The following is a 16,456-nucleotide window of genomic DNA, read 5'->3' as shown; positions in this document are numbered from 1 at the left end:
GGGCGGCGCAGGTCCTGTCAGTGACTCCGCTTCCCCCTTCGACGCCGCCTCCCGCCCCGCCGCCGCCCCCGTCGCCGCAACCATCGCCGCACACTCAACCGCAACAGCCGTCGCAGACGCCGCCGCCGCCACAGCCGTCGTCATCCCCGCCACCGCCATCGCCGCTCCCGCTTTCGTCGTCGTCGTCGCCGCCGTCGTCATCGCCGCCGCCGCCGCCGCCGCCGCCGTACCAACCGCCACCGCTGCCGGCCTCTCCGCCGCCGCCACCGCTGCCCTCGCTGCCGCCCGCCCCGAGCGAGCCTCCTCCCGTTCCTCCGAGCACCCCGGACCCTTCCCCCCTCTCTGCCCCCCTCCTCGCCACCCGCTCCCCGCTGCTGGACTCCCGCCCCGCCTCCCGCCCCGCCTCCCGCCCCTCCTCGCCCGTGGGAGGGAGCGGGGCCTCCTCGACCAATGCGAGGCAGCCAGAGGCGTCCCTGGCGGAGCAGAATGCAGAATGTGCCGTCTGCTTTGACCCTCTCCACGCCGCGCCTTGCGCGCTCTTCCGGTGCGGCTCCTTCCGCACGTGCCGCCACTTTCTGCACGAGGCGTGCGCCCGCTCGCTGCCCTTCCCCGAGTGCCCGCTCTGCCGATGCGCCTTCGACACCGTGCAGCCGCTCCCGCCGCTGCTCTCCGACCCTGCCGGCTGGTTCCGCGCCGTGGACACGGGTGGCGAGGCCGCGGGGCACGCCGCGCGGCTTTCGCGGCCGCAGGTTGTCGAGGCGCTGCTGGCGCAGCTTCCCCTGGAGCAGCGCTCGCTGGAGGCGGAGTTCGACAGGCGGTGGGACGGGTGGGCCTCGCCGAGCACGGAGGCCCCGGAGCGAGAGCTGCGCCGGAGACACCTCCTAGACACTTCCTAAAGACACCTCCTAGACACCTCCTAGACACCTCCTAGGCCCCGGAAGGAGAGCTGCGCTACGAGGCGTTCGCGGCGCCAGACAGCGGCGTGCTGGCGCTGGCGCGCTCGGAGCTTGCGAGGAGGAGGCGGGGGTCGCGAATTCAGTTCATTGACTAGTCATTGGTAATGAATCAAGGCGCGTTCGCAGCTCGCGAGGAGGAAGCGAGTGGTTGCGCGCCGCACAGCAGTCCCCGACATCGCCACGGAGAGGCTGCGCTGGTTCGACTACTTTGACGAGGAGAGCGCCGGGCGACTCTCGCAGGCGGGCTCTTAAATGAGCTAATGAATGGTTGATATGAACCTATGACGATATGAACCTATGACGACGGGCGCGGCGGGCCTAACTCACGTGTGGTTGATGTGAGCAGGAGGCGGTCGTGCGGGGGCTGATCAAGACGTACGGCCTCTCGTCGGACCTCGCGCAGGTGGTGCAGATGCGCGAGAACGTCGCCGCCGTGTGGGCGCTCTTTGTCGACGGCGCGGCCGATGAGGGCGACGCTTGCGTGACGCGCGAGGCGTTCCTCCGCCCGGCGGATGGGCTGGCCGACGCCATCATCGCCTCGCGCGCCACGCTCGCGCAATGCCGCGCGCAGCGAGGCGTCGCGGTGGCTTGTCTGTAGCGCAAGAAATAACAGCTGACCCGCACGTCGTGTGGCGTAAGGTAATCTCAGCCATCGCCAAACAGGCGTGTGTGGCACCGACGCGGATGGGAGAGAGAGTTTCTAGAGGAGGCGGCGGCTACCTACTACCTTTTGTACGTGAGAGTGAGAGGGGCTTGATAATCATGGTTGATAGTGTTTTGATGACAAGCTAGCGCATCTCTCTTCTCTGCAGACTGGTGCGCACACGCGCCACACCGACACGCGGATCGACTGCGTGCACGCGCTGCACAATATTAGGGGGTGCGCAGCGCCCCAAAATCCACCACTGTGGGATTTCGCGCAAAAGCTTGACTCTGAATAGCTCATGTACCTCCTGCGAGTGCTGTGGTCGCCGCAGACTGGCTCCGACTTGACGGCAGCATGGAGACGTGATGCCTCCATGCTGCCGTCGAGTCAAAATCGACATACGAGGCGATCTTTGGCCCGCCAGAGGTACATGCGGCGTTTCGGGCGACAACAGCGCTGCGACCGCGAAGTGGCGGTGGACATGCTCCCATGTTGCCGACGCGGCGCCGGAGTGGCCGGCGTTGCTCACTACGACCACGACGGCTACTCTGATGCTCCGGGCCGACCCGTCCTACCCGACGGTGGCACTCTTCCACGTCTCGCTCACGCTGAGAAAAATTCTGAAACGGCGTGCAGCAGAGTCGCCGACGAGTTGGTCCGCGTGCCTCCTCGTGTCCCGCTCCGTTCTCACACATCCATAAACTCACTTTGGCCTCACTGAAGCGATGCCTGAAACCTTAATCCTCGGATTTTAGATTAGGACGCACCGCACCCTCTACCAATATGCAGTCATAAGAGGCTCAAGAAGCCCATTCTCATGGCGGCCACGCGACTGAGCCCTGGCTGTCAGGCTGTCAGGTGCTGTCAGGTGATCTGTCGGTCTGTCGGGCAGCTGTCAGGCACTGTCAGGTGCCTCTGTTCGGCCACGCGACGATCTGGTCGGCTGCCTCTTGTTCGGTCGGGCTGAGCTCGCAGCGGTGCTCGGGGTTGGCGAAGTACGCGGGTGGTTGTGGGTTGGTCAACAGGTTGCGCCTCCTTCCCGAACCCCGAAACGCAAAGTGGTCCCCGGTTGTACCGCCCAATCATAGGGACGGGCAGAGGCGGCAGCCAAGCCACCTTTTGGCCGGCTCTGCCGCGCGTCAGCGGGCACATCACCGCAGCCGCGAGCGTCGCTTCGGAGCTGACGGGACACATGCAAGGGCATGCGCCGCGTCTAGCGGTGCCGTTGGCCCACGGGATGTGCATTCGCTAGTTCCACATCAATGCGTATCGATCCGAGAAGACATGCACGTTGGCATTACGACCATGACCCGTCACGCCATGAGCGTTCGCGGTGAAGAAAGAAGTGTTGTTATCTCGCGGCAAGTCGCGCGGGAGGCACCAGATCGTGTCGATCCGGACGCGGGCCACGACTTTGGCGCCGGGGTGGAGCGTCTTCGTACTTCGAGAGCGCAAAGGCTCTGCCGGCGGGCAATCGAGATGAACACGTCGACCCGCGGAGGCGTGTGCGGCTGCTGCGAGTCAGCCGGGACAAAGGCCTGCTCTGCAACAAGTAGGTGGCACTTGCTCCCGAGGACAAGGTGCTCATAGTTGCGCATGCATTGCGCCTTGTCAGACGATCGCGTGTGCGCCGAAGCGACGCGTGTGCAGCCACCGTGAAGCTGGCGTCGCCCTCAAGGCACGGCTGAAGCGCGGCCGAAAGGAAGCTCTCGGCCTCGCAGAGGTACCCCACGCCCGGCATCGGCGTCGTGGCTCGGCAGCCACATGTACATGTATGTTGTTCACGGCAGCGCGCTCGGGACGCCCCCAGGCCCTGGATGTGAGGTTACTAACTGCACGGTGAGGGGAGGCGTCCCGGCGGTCTCAGGCCCAGTGAGGTAGTGCGCCAGACTATCCCGGATCCTGCTGAACAAGCTCCTCTTGTAGCTCGATCGGTCACACCGCCATCGCCGCCGACGAACGAGCGACGTCTCCCAGGGAGATGATGGAGAGGGGGGACGACACTGCTCGATCTACCCTCTGGGGTCCCTCAGCAGCGTGCACCTCGATCCTGTACCGTGTTTGTTATGACCCCCCCCAATGAACACACCAGTGAGGGAGGGCGAGACGGTCGAGGGGTCCCGCACCATGCGGAATCGACCCTATCAAGTGCTCAAGTGCTCAACTGCACTCCAAGTGCTCCAAGGGACGCGCGAACTCGCGACACGTCAAAGTTACGGCGTTGACTTCTTTTTTGTGATTGGATAAATAAATAAAAACGGACACCTGTCTAAAGCCGTACTGTGAGATGGGTAAAAAGGACAGGTCCCCCGCCCGTTTGTGATAGGTCATAGGAAATAAATAAATAAATAAATAAACAAAGAACCAGACAAATACCAAATTCCAAATCGCAAACATAGAAACCCAAAGCCAAACACAGAATAAACTCGTTGTGTGATTTTTTGGAGAGAGGGTCGAAGAAAATTCTTTTTCACAATACAATGTCGAGGCTGATAGAGGGAGAGGACCCAATCGTCTCTACTGACGTAGTGTCTCACGAAGTACGTGGCGCTTTTGCACACCGACTTACAGTATCAGACACTAGATAGATGCGGCGCATCGCACATGCCTTCATGCAGCACTTCACTCCTCTCTAACCAGCTGGCAGAGCAGCTCCTCGTCGTTGTGAGAGTTGGCGACCCGCGCGAGCACGTGGCCGTGGCAGCTGAGCGGCACGCAGAAGCAACCCAGCGTCTTGCCTCGCAAATCGCGCCGCGCCTGAGACAGGTAGACATGTGCGAACCGCAGCGCTGTGAGACGCGGCGCGGCGAGCGCGGGACAACCTCCGCCCTCATCTCCGCCCTCTCTGGCGCCATGAGCCACTCCGTGTACTGCCGAATCACGGAGCCACGGCTCGCGCCTGCTCACACCACCAGCTTGTGAAGAGGCGCTGTGTCGCGGCCCAGATCGCTCGCGGGCGCAGCGACTCCGCGCCGCCGCCCATCGAGAAGGGGTTGCCCCACCTACTCACAGCGCCGAGCGTGAAGAGGCGCCGTTCACAGCGCCGACCACCGCGAGGGCGCTGCCCCCCACCCCCACTTGACGTGCCCGCCGCTCACCTTCTTGCCCTTCGGGGCCGAGTCGGGACGCCCGACGTACACCTATGCTCAACCATGACTCGCCTGCGTCACTCGCCCTCAGGCGGCCTCGGGGCCGGACCAGGACCCGGCATCACCTAGTCAACCATGAGTGCCACTCCAGCCCTCGCCCTTCGGGGGCCGAGTCGAGACGCCCGACGGCACACCTTGCACTTGTTGTCGTGCAGATTGACCACCAGCGCCTAATCACATCGGGATGGCGGTCCCATACCAGCTGCCGCTGCCCTCGTCGGAGGATCCGGCGCCTTGATGTCGTCAGGGATCGGGCCAAAGTCGAGTGGGCCGTCGCCGCCGCCGCCTGAAATTGGTAACCAGGCGTCTGCTCTCCAATTCGCGTCAGCAATCACTCAGGTTGGCTGTTTGCCGGCGGGGCCGTCGCCCGCGTCCGAGCTTGGTGGCGGGTCCCCCCCCAAGAGGGCGGCAAGAGCCGCCTCCGCCTGCTGCTTGAGGCTCCCGCTCGCCTCGATCTCGAGCAGGTTGTTGGCGCGCGCGATCAGCTCCCCGACGCCGCCCTCCGCCTCCACGCCCAGCTCCTCGGCAAGCCTGTTGTTGACACTCCCACACACTCACGAGGGAACCAATCTCACTCCTCCTCCCCGCCCAGCTCCGGCGAGCCTCGCCGCCACCGCCGCGTCCACAGCGCGCTCCTCCTCCTCACGCTGCGCCGCAGCGCGCGCCGCGCGCCGCGCGCCCGCCAGCCGCTCACGCTCTGCCTGCTCCGCCACCCGCCCCGCCGCCGCCTCGGCCGCCTCGGCCGCCGCTCGCCGCTCTCGCTCCCGCGACCTCTCTGCCTCCTCCCTCGCACGCTGCTCCGCCTGCTCCGCCTTTGCCGCGCGCCTGGCGTTCTCCTCCTCCGCCGCCGCCGCCGCGCGCGCCTTCTCCTCCGCCCTCCGCGCCGCCTCAAACGCCAGCTTCTCTTGCTTCTGCCGCCGCAGCTCCGCCTCGCGCTGCGACTCCTTCTCGCGCTTGCTGATCACCTTGTTTGCCACCTTCTTGGCGGCTGCCTCTCGCCGCTGCTGCTCCTTGACCTCGGGTCGGGGCCTGAGAGAGCACAGCCACGCCCAAAATCCGACGATAAGCCGCGCGAGCAGCTGCTGCAAACGCGAGAGCACGCTCGGCGGCTGCGGATCGCCGACTGCCGGAAGCAACAGCTCGTCGAGCGTCGGGGCGTCCCGAGGCGCCTTTCTCCGCTGACGGGCAGACGAGGACGGCGGCGCTGCGGCTTCTGCCGCGCCAGCTTCGCCTGCCGCGCCAGCTGCACGAAACTCCCAGCAGGAGGACTCGTCTGCCCAGATGAGCTCGGCACTTTGCGGACACACGATCATCCTGGTGCTGGCAAGCTTCTTGTGCCTCTTTCCAGTCAGGTGAGCAGCGACCATCTCGTCGGTCACGTCCACATCGCAGAGGCGGCAGCGACGGCTCATATTTCGCAGCGGCGCGGTGCCGCTGCGAGCGCTGGAAAGCACTCTGGCACAGAAAAGAATTGCCGCGCATCTCTGTGAGCGGAGCTGGAGCTGGAGAAAGAAACAATAAAAGAATTTATACGCCGGTGTCTGCGCCGAGTCGAGAGAGAGAGTATCGCCCGGTGATATCGCCCGGCCATGTCCTCGCCGCCAGAGCTCGACCCCCCTCCCGACATCACCGCCCTACCCGACGCGCTCCTTCTCCACATTCTCTCCTACCTGACTGCCGCGGCGCTCGGCCGCTCGGCCGCAGCCTGCTCGCGCTGGCGCACGCTCGCGTTGGACGACGAGGTGTGGCGCGGCGAGTGCAGGGCGAGCTTCGGGCTCGAGAGCAAGACGGACCCGAGCGGCGGCGCGTGCGCCTCCTTCGTGGAGGCCGCCCGCCACTGGACGGACTTCACCGTCCGCACGTTTGGCGCCTCCCAGCCGCCCGCCGCTGCCCGCGCGACGCTGGCGCCGCTCTGGCAGAGCGCGCGCGAGGCGTGGGGGTGCGTGAGCCGCTGGGCGGGCGATGCGCTGCCCGAGGCGAAGGCGACGCTCGGACCGCCGGCGAGCGCGACGGAGTGGCAGCTGTTTGTCTCGCGGCTCGGGCTCGAGGGTCTGCAGGCTGCAGCTCCTCCCTCTGCACAAGCCATGGTGTGCATTCCTGCTGCGAACGAGTCAGTTGAGCGAGGAGCCTCCTCCCTCAGGCCTCCGAGCCGCTCCTCGCGTACCGGCTCCTCAGCGCAGTCCACGACGGGCAGCGAGTGGCCTCGGACGCAGTCACAGGCTGCGCCCGCCACCTCCTCCGATCCCGCCCTCGCCCTCCCGCCCTGGCGCCGCCCCTACCGACCCTCCCCGCAACCCTCCCCGCAACCCTCGCCGCAACCCTCGCCGCAACCCTCGCCGCAACCCTCGCCGCAGCCCTCGCCGCAGCCCTCGCCGCCGGCCCTTTCCACCGCCCGTCCGCCGCCCTTCCCGCCGCAGCGCTGCGCCAGCTCCGCGACTTTGTCGACCCGGACCTGCGCCAGGCTCTGCACGCCGCGGCGAGCGGCTGGTACTCGCACCCCTCGGGGTGGGAGGACGAGTGCCTCGGCCTGGGCGGCGGCTTCTCGGCGTACAGCAACTTTGCCTGCTTGCGCCTGCTGCCGCTCCCTCTCGTTGCGGCGTGGACGGGCTTCCTACGTGCGCAGAGTGGCTTGCCGGAGCGGTTCCTCGTCGTCGCCGCCTGCTTCGGCGACGCGCCGCGCCTGCTCCTGTCCGACCTCGCCTCGGGCGATCTGCTGCTCGGACCGATCTCGCCGACGCCGCATCTCGAGGCGCGGCAGGTTGTGGCGGCTGGAAACCTGCGGCTGCTGCGTGTCGTGCCGGCCAGTGCGCCGCGCGGGCGCGACCTGCTCCTCCTGGCTCGAGGAGCTGTCCAGGACACCTCCACGACACGTCCACGACACGTCCCTCAGGCGCGATCTGCTCCTCTGGCTCGAGGAGCTCGGCCGCCGCCTCGAGGGCGGCGTGTACCTCGCGTCGCCCCTCGAGCCCCCCGACCCGCGCAGCGTCGGCATCTGCCTCTTCCCGCAGGCGAGGTCACCCGAGACCGCCCTAGAGATCGCCCCGAGACCACCTGTCTCGCGGTCTTCCTCTTCCCGCAGGCGGGCGAGAAGCACGTGAGCTGCGTCACCCGCGGCATCCGCGTGACCGCCTCCGCACTGTACGCGCCCGAGATGGCCACCTTCGCCTACTCGATCCGGCTCGCCCTCGTCGCGCCCGGAGAGGAGGGGCACCTGCCGGCCGCTCAGCGCGGCTTCGAGACGGCCGCAGCTGCCACAAGCGCGCGGGTCGGCCCTCCCACCGGACACGTCCACGACGCGTCCACCGCTAGCCCGCAGGCGCAGCTCCACACGCGCCACTGGGTCCTCAGGCAGGCCGACGGCGGCGCGGACCAGGCGCGCGGCAAGGGGGGGCGGGGGGGGCGGTCGGCCACGAGTGCAGAGCCCCTTCCTCGCAGACGCGCCCTCCTCTCCACAGGTGCACGGCAAGGGCGTGGTCGGCAATTTCCCGCTGCTGCGCGAGGGCGGCTGGCGCGGCAAGCAGCGCCACTCCGGCCGCGCGCGGGACACGTCCGGGACACGTCCGGGGCACGTCACCACAGGCGCGACGACAAGCAGCGCCACTCGGGCCGCATCGGGCAGGGCGAGTGGTGCGAGGGCGTGTTTGTGTACCAGAGCCTCAGCGGGCGCGGCTCGAGCATCTCCTTCGAAGGGTCGATCGACTTTGTGCCCGGCTCGCTCGAGGCGCCCGCCGGCGAGGAGTTCGCCGTCGCCGTGCCGCGCTTCCCCCTCCTCGTCGGCGCGGACGAGTACCTCTTCTGAGGGGTGCGCCTCTTCTGAGGCGCGGCGCCTCTCCGTCGGGGCTGGTCTCGGGTCATCTCGGATGATCTCGGGGCATCTCGGGCGCGCGCCGCGCCTGAAGCCGGCCGAGGTAGGAGGGTAGGGAGGGGGCACGGATGGTGGGCCTTTAGAGCGGGCTGTGCCGCGCGGCCGGGAGAGAAATGACCCGGGGATCCGACCTTTACTAAGCTCTTCACGTTCACCGCACTGACGACACACCGGCCCCTGACGCCCCCACTGCCACACTCGCGACTCGCCAGAGCCCAGACGAGACCCCAAAAGCGGAAAAGCAAAAGGCTCGCGCTCGTCCTCGTGGTACGTGGAGTCTAATGCTCGCGTCTCGCGGTGCAGCGAGAGGTCGAGGCAGAGGTCCTGGAGAGGTCAACCGCAATACGAACTAAACGAAGAAAGACGCCGCGCCTCTCTTTTATGGGCCACCGTCGCCGATGCGAAAACGCGTCTACAATACTGGAAAGAGACAGGAAAGAGAATGAATGGGACACTGTGCGTCTTGAACAGTCCCCACAGAGCTGACGGGACCGATCTCACAACTGATCGCCGGCTGCGACGACCTCGGTCGGCGTGATCTGATAGAAGGAGACCTCCCGCGTGTCGTGGAAGGTGGGGCGTCCGCCCGCCATCACCACGAGCAGCGCGCGCGGCGCGTAGAGCAGCGGCGCGAAGGGGTCGAAGCCGACCGAGACTGCCTCCGCCTCCGTGGCGCACACGCGGAAGCCGTGCGCGCTCTTGTGGGTGCACGGCCCGCCGCAGACGCGCGAGGGCTGGAAGTGGGAGGTGGTGCAGCCGATCCGGTACTCTGTCACGCCGTCCTCGATGTCGACGAACCGCAGCGACGGGCTCGCGCCAGCCGGCCGGCGCGTCGGAGCCCGGCTGGCGGCCGGCTGGCGACTCGAGTGCCGGCGGCTCGAGCGTGGCAGCGCGGCAACCACCTTGTACCAGCGGCGGCGGCGCAAGTCGCCCTGCTCGCGACGGACGTGCGACAGGTAGTCGTGCGACGCGAAGCCCTGCGAGAGGCTCTCCTGCGAAGAGAGCGCCCACTCGTCGGGCGGCGGCGCGACCGCGCCAAAGCCACCTCCGCAGCCGCCTCCGCAGCCGCCTCCATAGCCGCCTCCATAGCTCCCTCCACAGCCGCCTCCGCAGCCGCCTCCGTAGCCGCCTCCGCCTGCACCGCCGCCCGCTTGGACCGGCGCGGCGCAGTCGGCGCCATCGTCCGACCGCAAGCCGAGACGGCGCACGTCCCACCACGCCGCCTCCGGCGCGCTGAAGGGCACCCCCTCCGCCCCCTCCGCCCCCTCCGCCGCCGCAGCCTTGGCCGCGGAACGCTCGTCCGGCGTGCGGCCTGGCGGGCCGCGCCTCGGCGGGACGTAGCTGGGCGGCGGGCGGGCGAGCACGCACCTGTGCCTCTGACGCCAGCCGAGGAGCGCCGACGGCGGCGGCTGCTGCACCCACGCGGCCGACATGGGCTGCTGCTGTGCGGGATGCGGTGCGGCATGCGGTGCGGGATGCTGTGCGGGATGCTGTGCGGGAAGCTGTGCGGCCCTGCCGACAGCATCCTCCCGCGCACAGAGCCCGCCGCCGTCCCGCCAGCGCCTCTCTCCTCGCCCGTGCGCAGCGTCCGCGTCGCTCCCTCCCTCGGGCGGCGCGCCGGCAGGCCCTCGCCCCCCCCACTCCTCCTCACGCCACCGGGCCCGGTAGTCGCTGTCGGGCGACGGAAGCGCCCCGGCCGCCACGCCCTCACGCTCCCAGCGCGCGCGCTCGCGGCTGCCCGTCGCTCGCGGCCCGCGCGGCGTCCCGGCGGGCGGGAGCCCGATCTCCCCGTGCTCCACCCGCCCGCGGACCCCGAGATTGACATCTCGATCTCGCACGCCGAGATCGAGCCGCTCCCGCGGCCCGCTCGGCGACAGGAGGTCGGCGCTGGCGGCGGTACAGCCTAGAACCTCGGCCACGCGCGCCGCGACGCGGCCACGGACGGCGGCAGGCCGGCCCCCGCCGCCGCTCTCGGTCGGCGCAGACGCGCCGCGGCTGCAAGGTCCCGCCGCGGAAGCGCCGCCGCCGCCTCCGCAGCTGGTGCGTCGCCGCAGCCGCTCCGCGTGGTAGGCGGCGTCCGACGCGAGCAGAGCCGCCTTGCGCGCCACGTCGGTATCGAGCGCGCTCCGCCACTGCCTCGTCAACGAGCCCTCCAGCCTTGAGCCATCTGGCTGCGAGCCGTCCCACCACGAGCCGTCCAGCCGGCGCGCAGGCTGCGGCGTGGCCACGCTGCTGCCACGCTCGCTGCCGCGCTCGCTGACACAGCCTGTCGCCGCGAGCTCTCGAAGCATGCTGCATGCGCCCCCGTCGACAGAGGAGGAGGTCAGCTGGGTTCTCTCCTCGAGCCTGCACGGCGTCGGAGGCGCCTCGGGACCCAGTGAATGCCTCCCGTCCACGCGCCCAAGTTCTGAGCGACTACTGGACCTGCTGAGACTGCTGAGTGCTGTCGGCACCTCCTCACCCGTTCCGTCGCCCGTCTTCTCCACGAGCTGCGCACGTGCAGCTAGCAAAGCGTGGATGGGGTCGTCGGCAGCCTCGTCGGCTGCAACCAGCCTGGACCGTGCAAACCCTAACGCGGATCGCTGATTGGCTGCCACCGGTAGAGTTGATGTCAGATGTGTCGGATCGTAGTCCCACGCCTGCTCGACGGATGCTCGGGCCGGGCGACAGTGCCCCGGCCGTTGGGACATCGAAAAGAGAGAGCCTCGGGTTGAAATTTATTTGTGGTGTATCGTTTATTTTTGCTTGGGGCGGGCCTGATGCTGATCTGCAAAAACCTGGCCGGCCCCTGCGGTGCCCCTACCTACCTACCTACCTACCTACCTTACTTATGGGAAACTAAATAAGAAATCACTGGAGCGGTGAAGGTGGGGTACTATACCAACTAGAGTGATGGTTGGTGATACTCTCCTGCAACCACAATCCTTCTTGTGACATGGCAGGCCACTCTCAAGCCCTACAAGCATCAGATCACCCATTTGGGGAGGGTTGACATCGTGATTTCCGCGGAAAATTTCTTTTTTTGAAAATTCCAGCTTGAAGAGAGGGAAAACCCCGACGGGAGGGCCCAGACCTACCCTACCTACCCCGGCATCAGGCCCGCCCAAGCAAAAATAAACTACACCTGGTAATCGTAACATTAATTCTCGCGCACGTCACTCTTGGCAGCCGAGGAGAGCGGTCTGCCTCCACCCACCACAAATGCCCGCAGATTTGAGTTTTGGGACGGCCGTACTTTGCGCTCGGCCTGCTCGGCCTGCCATGCCCGCGCGCGCCTCGCCCGAGCGCAGCCACCCGCGGACCTCGCCCGAGCGCAGCCACCCGCGGACCTGGCCAGCCTGTTCCTGGCTCGTGCCCAGCCTCCTTCCGCTGCCGGCCTCGCAGTCCCGCCTGCCATCACGCTGCAGAGCCTGCGTAGACGCCAGAGACGCCAATTCTGCAGCCCACAGCCCTGGCAACTGAGGGCGAGGGCCAGCAGTATACGACGACGACGAAATCTCACACCCCGCGCTGGCCAGCGCCATCAGCCCCTCACGGCCCGGCCCAACCGCCCTTCGCTAGCGCCATCGCCTCCAGCGCCTCCAATCAGGTCGCACCTCTCTTCTTCAGCCAATGCAGCGGCAGCACCACGTCAGAGGCCGGGCCGACTGGCGGACCTGCAGCCAGCCATGCCTCCCCCTCCCCACCGGCTTGGATCGACCAGCTCCACCAGCCGTCTCGAACCTGGAGGGCATGTTGGGCTGGACGGTACCATTGCTTCTCGACATCCCACGGCGACAACTCCGTCTTCCAGGAACCGATCGAAAGAGAGAGGGTCCCCGTGCTCCAAATGCTCCTCTCGAGGTTCTCGAGGTGGATATCCTTTGGCCGCGTTGGGTAGCGAGGATTGGTGTGACGCGATCCACGCAGGCGTGTTTTCTGACGGCCGACCGTCAGTGCAAGGAGTTGCCCCTTCTCCGACTGCCCCGGCTAGTTCACGAGTTTCGCAAATGCTCCAAAAGACTCGCCGCGACGCCCCGGGGGACCATTATTTTGGCGACTGAGCCTGCCGCGCTCGATCTGGGAGCCACAGTCACAGAGAAATGTACAATACAACACTCTCGCTCACCACACACACTAGGCACGGGACTGGCGCCTGAGCCCTGGTGTCGAGGTGTCGAGGCCCGGTGTCGAGGGTGTCGAGCTGCTGTCGAGGGATAGAGGTGTCCAGGCCTGTCGAGGCCTGTCGAGGCCTGTCGAGGCCTGTCGAGGCCTGTCGAGGCTGAAACCATGCTTGTCCGTGTCGAGGAGTGTCGAGGGGTGTCGAGGGTGTCGAGGGTGTCGAGGGTGTCGAGGGTGTCGAGCGGGTGTCGAGCGGGTGTCGAGTGTTGTCAAGAGGCGTCTGAGGTATCGAGGTGTCCAAGGTGGCAGGTGGATGCAGTTGCAGCCCATCAACATACAACAAAAGTTGGGCAGCAGTTGCAAAGCTGTTTCATCCCTTAGTTGCAGCCTCAGTTGCACCCTGTTGATGTAGCACAACCTGAGCACAACCAGTATACTCTCTGTGGACATTTGAGGACATCAAGTGCCGGGAGTCATTGCCACTGTGCACCAAGGTGCTGTGCAGGCGCAGCACCGCAGCAGCGTCGCTGCTGCAGCAGCGTCGCTGCTGCAGCGTCACCGGCGCACAAAGCGCAACTGACCACAGCGCTCATGGCACAAGGCTGGTGCCATGAGTCAGTGGACATTGCCACTGCACAAGGTGCTGTCCAGCAGCTAAGGGCTACAGTACCCCATCGCAGCAGCGTCGCCGCCGCTGCAGCGTCGCCGTTGCAGCGTCGCCAGTGCACAAAGCGCAATGGACCACAGGTCTGCACTCATGGCACAAGCTCACTGGTGTGAGGATTCATTGCCACTGTACAAGGTGCTGTGCAGCACCTTAGGGCTACCTGAGTACTGCCATGTTTGCTGCATCAACAGGGGTGCAACTGAGCTGCAACTTGAGCTAGAACTTGAGAGGCTGCAACTCAGGGATGAAAGTACTGCCAGCCAAGTTTGATTGCTGCTGCAACCCTGATTTCTAACTCTGTGACTCCAATGGGTCTACGTCTCTGCTGTGTTAGGATCATCAGAGGTGTCGAGCGGTGTCGAGCGGTGTCGAGCGGTGTCGAGCGGTGTCGAGGGGTGTCGAGGGGTGTCGAGGGGTGTCGAGGTGTCGAGTTTGGCACCTTGACACGGACGAGCATGGTTTCAGCCTAGATGGTGTCGAGGGGTGTCGAGGGGTGTCGAGTTTGTCGAGTTGGCATGGGTTGTCGAGGTGTCGAGTCGGTGTCGAGGTTTGGTGTCGAGGTGTCGAGGCCAGGGCTCAGACTGGCGCGCACTGGCGTGTCGGTTTTCTAAAAATCTCTCTAACAGGAGGACCGGTGCCAGAAAAGTGAAAAGAGAATTTGACGAGATGTCGACATCCTCGTGCCGCCGGTCGTCTGCCAGGTAGCTCGCAAAATAGTGCATGTGCTCGAGGAGCAGCTCCCGCGAGCAGTAAAAGTCGCGGTTCACGCGACGGCCCTCGTCGCGCACGTGGATGATGATGACGTCCTCGGGGGGCACCCCGCCGCCGCCGGTGAACTCCTCTGGCAGCGCGCTGCTGCCACCCAGAGGCGCGCTGCTGCCGCCCGGAGGCGCGGCGCTGCCGCCGCCCGAACCTCGCGCAGCAGCGCTGACTGCCGCGGCGGCAGTGGTATCGATCGCCGCTCTGCCCTCAGGCGGTCCCTCCTTGGACGGCCCGCCGCGCGCCTCGCAGGCGGGCGCCGCCGGACCAGCAGAGTGCCCACGCCGTGTCGCTGCTGGTGTGGCCGCAACGGACCCGCCTCTGCAACCGCTGCTGCTGCACACGTCCCTCGAAGACGACACGTCGCTCCTCAGCGCCCCCTCACCCCTGCCCGCCTCGCCCCTCGCCAGCTCGCCCCTTGCCGGCGGCGCCTCGCTCCGCGACGATAGCGAGATGCTCGAGGCGGACTTGCTGAGCAGCCTCTCGATGGGGGCGACCTGCGCGCCCGGATGGGCCGGCGCCGGTCCAGCCGTGGCCGAGTGCGCCGTCGTGGCGTGTCGTGGAGCCGCACCCGAGGTGGCAGGCGCGCCCTCGCTCAGCCCGCCGGTCGCGCCCGGCGCATTCCCCGGGGGCGACGTCCTCCTCGCCACCGGGGTCGTGCTCGACTCGGCAATCCCGGAGGCTGGCCGGCCGGACCACATCAGGCAGGCGTGTCCCCCTCCCGCGCCGGGCTTGGGCGCGCGCAGCGCCGCCGCCAGGGCGGGCGTGCCGAGCGTGGGAGACGATGTCGACCCGAGCCCGAGGTGCGCGATGCCCCCTGCCTCGTGGGGATCTGGCCCGGGGGTGCTGCCAGCGTGCGGGCCGAGGCTAGTTGGCCGCGTGCCGAAGCTTGTGCTACCTCCTGGTGCCGGCTGCCCGGGCCTCGGAGGCCCATTGACCGCCGGCCTCATGGCGCCCAGGCCGTTTGAGAGCGTGCGTGAGGGCGGCGCGACTGGCCGGCCGCCGGTGAGCGCTGAGGTGGCCGACGTCGGGCGCACAGGGTGCGTGGAAGACGGCGCGGTCCCACCTGGCGAGAGCAACCGCGATGTGTGATGCACCACAGCTGAGCTTCTCAACCCTCATCTGCACCATCGACGCCGCTGAGAAGGGGCAGGCGCGTGGCGGTGGCAGAGATTGGGAGAGAGAAGGCGGGCGGCGCGCACCTCGTCCGCGGAGGAGCAGACCCTGCAGTCCGAGCGGAGACTGGCCCGAGATCGAGCTCGCTCCCGGCCGCGAGAGAGGCCTCAGCGTTCCGTCCGACATTGAGTCGGGCGGGCACCGCAAACAACGTTACGTGATAGAACGCCGGTTGGCCGCTTTGTGTATCTCGAGACCTCGAGAGAAGGCCGCGCGTAGGCTCCCCGGGGGCCCAAGAGAAGTGCCACTGCGCGCCAGTCCCGTGCGCAGAATACTCTAAAAAAGAAATAACGGAAGAAAGAAGAGAGAAAGAAACCCAAACGAGGGATGTGGGCACCGCAGCCCCATTCGCCCGCCTTCTCTAGTCCGACGGGGCACCTCGTCCCTGTCTGCGGGTCGACAAAGTGGCAGCGAGCAGGCATGGGGCATGCGGCGCCGGTGGTGTTTCTTCGTGTTGCGATTTTTCTTTCTCAAAGCGCTGACACACACCCTTCCCAATGCAGACCGAGCGGGCGACCATCGTGCTGAAAGTCCGCAATCTGACGGAGTCGGACCGGGAGTCGCTGCCCCGCGCGCTGATGAACCTGGAAGGTGTTTGTAATGCAGCGGTCGACGTGTTGAGTGGCGTAGTGCGGGTCGATGGCGCCGCCTCCGACTCGGAGCTGTTGCGGGCGCTGTCGGCACTCGGCAAGCAGGCGGTGGTCGTGACGCACACGCGCGGCGCAGGCGGCGCGGCAGCACGCCCGCCTAGCTCCTCTGCGGCGATGCGGGCCAAGCTCTTCCTGCGGCTCCTCAAGCGCAACGCCAACTGCTGCAGCTAGGAGTGTCTTGCTGCGCGACAAATGCGCTTCCCTACCCGTGCATGCGCCCAGACTCAGACATGGAGGCGGTGAGAGAGCGTCGGAATGTATAGGTTTAGCAGAGACCCTGTCGACTATGTACATCTGTTTTCGTGTGTCGCGTGGGGTAACAGGTGTAAGGTCCTTCCGAGTTCCGGGTCACCAGTAAGATAAGGTAAAGCGTAAACTTCTACACATGTACTGCGCAGAGGGCCGAAGGTTTTGCGGCTCATGCTGGCACTGAGAACAAAATCGCCCCCCGCCCCTCGACCTCCGACTCACTCAGACTCACGGACGC

General features: G+C 66.7%; 5 protein-coding genes across 5 annotated transcripts; 3 read left to right on the top strand and 2 right to left on the bottom strand.

The window, feature by feature from the left end:
- Nucleotides 1–4,224: 4,224 nt before the first annotated feature.
- Nucleotides 4,225–4,813, bottom strand: EMIHUDRAFT_244123 (hypothetical protein; the record flags this gene model as incomplete). Its single annotated transcript, XM_005769681.1, has 3 exons — nucleotides 4,225–4,359; nucleotides 4,425–4,501; nucleotides 4,807–4,813. 3 exons carry the CDS (start codon nucleotides 4,811–4,813, stop codon nucleotides 4,225–4,227), a joined length of 219 nt encoding a protein of 72 aa, XP_005769738.1.
- A 273-nt stretch (nucleotides 4,814–5,086) lies between these two features.
- On the bottom strand, nucleotides 5,087–6,163 carry EMIHUDRAFT_244122 (hypothetical protein; the record flags this gene model as incomplete). The annotated part of the gene is made up of 2 exons (XM_005769680.1): nucleotides 5,087–5,294; nucleotides 5,646–6,163. The coding sequence occupies 2 exons, from the start codon at nucleotides 6,161–6,163 to the stop codon at nucleotides 5,087–5,089; spliced, it is 726 nt and encodes a 241-aa protein (XP_005769737.1).
- A 177-nt stretch (nucleotides 6,164–6,340) lies between these two features.
- On the top strand, nucleotides 6,341–8,550 carry EMIHUDRAFT_118581 (hypothetical protein; the record flags this gene model as incomplete). Its single annotated transcript, XM_005769679.1, has 6 exons — nucleotides 6,341–6,800; nucleotides 7,169–7,555; nucleotides 7,760–7,764; nucleotides 7,831–8,016; nucleotides 8,207–8,298; nucleotides 8,331–8,550. 6 exons carry the CDS (start codon nucleotides 6,341–6,343, stop codon nucleotides 8,548–8,550), a joined length of 1,350 nt encoding a protein of 449 aa, XP_005769736.1.
- Nucleotides 8,551–9,967: 1,417 nt separating this feature from the next.
- EMIHUDRAFT_369986 (hypothetical protein) lies at nucleotides 9,968–10,721 on the top strand. The gene has a single exon (XM_005769678.1). It carries the CDS (start codon nucleotides 10,068–10,070, stop codon nucleotides 10,521–10,523), a length of 456 nt encoding a protein of 151 aa, XP_005769735.1. The 5' UTR covers nucleotides 9,968–10,067; the 3' UTR covers nucleotides 10,524–10,721.
- A 5,018-nt stretch (nucleotides 10,722–15,739) lies between these two features.
- Nucleotides 15,740–16,140, top strand: EMIHUDRAFT_244118 (hypothetical protein; the record flags this gene model as incomplete). The annotated part of the gene is made up of 2 exons (XM_005769677.1): nucleotides 15,740–15,757; nucleotides 15,823–16,140. 2 exons carry the CDS (start codon nucleotides 15,740–15,742, stop codon nucleotides 16,138–16,140), a joined length of 336 nt encoding a protein of 111 aa, XP_005769734.1.
- Between the last annotated feature and the right edge of the window lie 316 nt (nucleotides 16,141–16,456).

This window comes from Emiliania huxleyi, assembly GCF_000372725.1.
Source record: "Emiliania huxleyi CCMP1516 unplaced genomic scaffold EMIHUscaffold_410, whole genome shotgun sequence".
Classification (NCBI taxonomy): domain Eukaryota; phylum Haptophyta; order Isochrysidales; family Noelaerhabdaceae; genus Emiliania; species Emiliania huxleyi.
The sequence above is the reverse complement of the archived record's forward strand: the minus strand, read 5'-3'. Positions and strand labels throughout refer to the sequence as shown.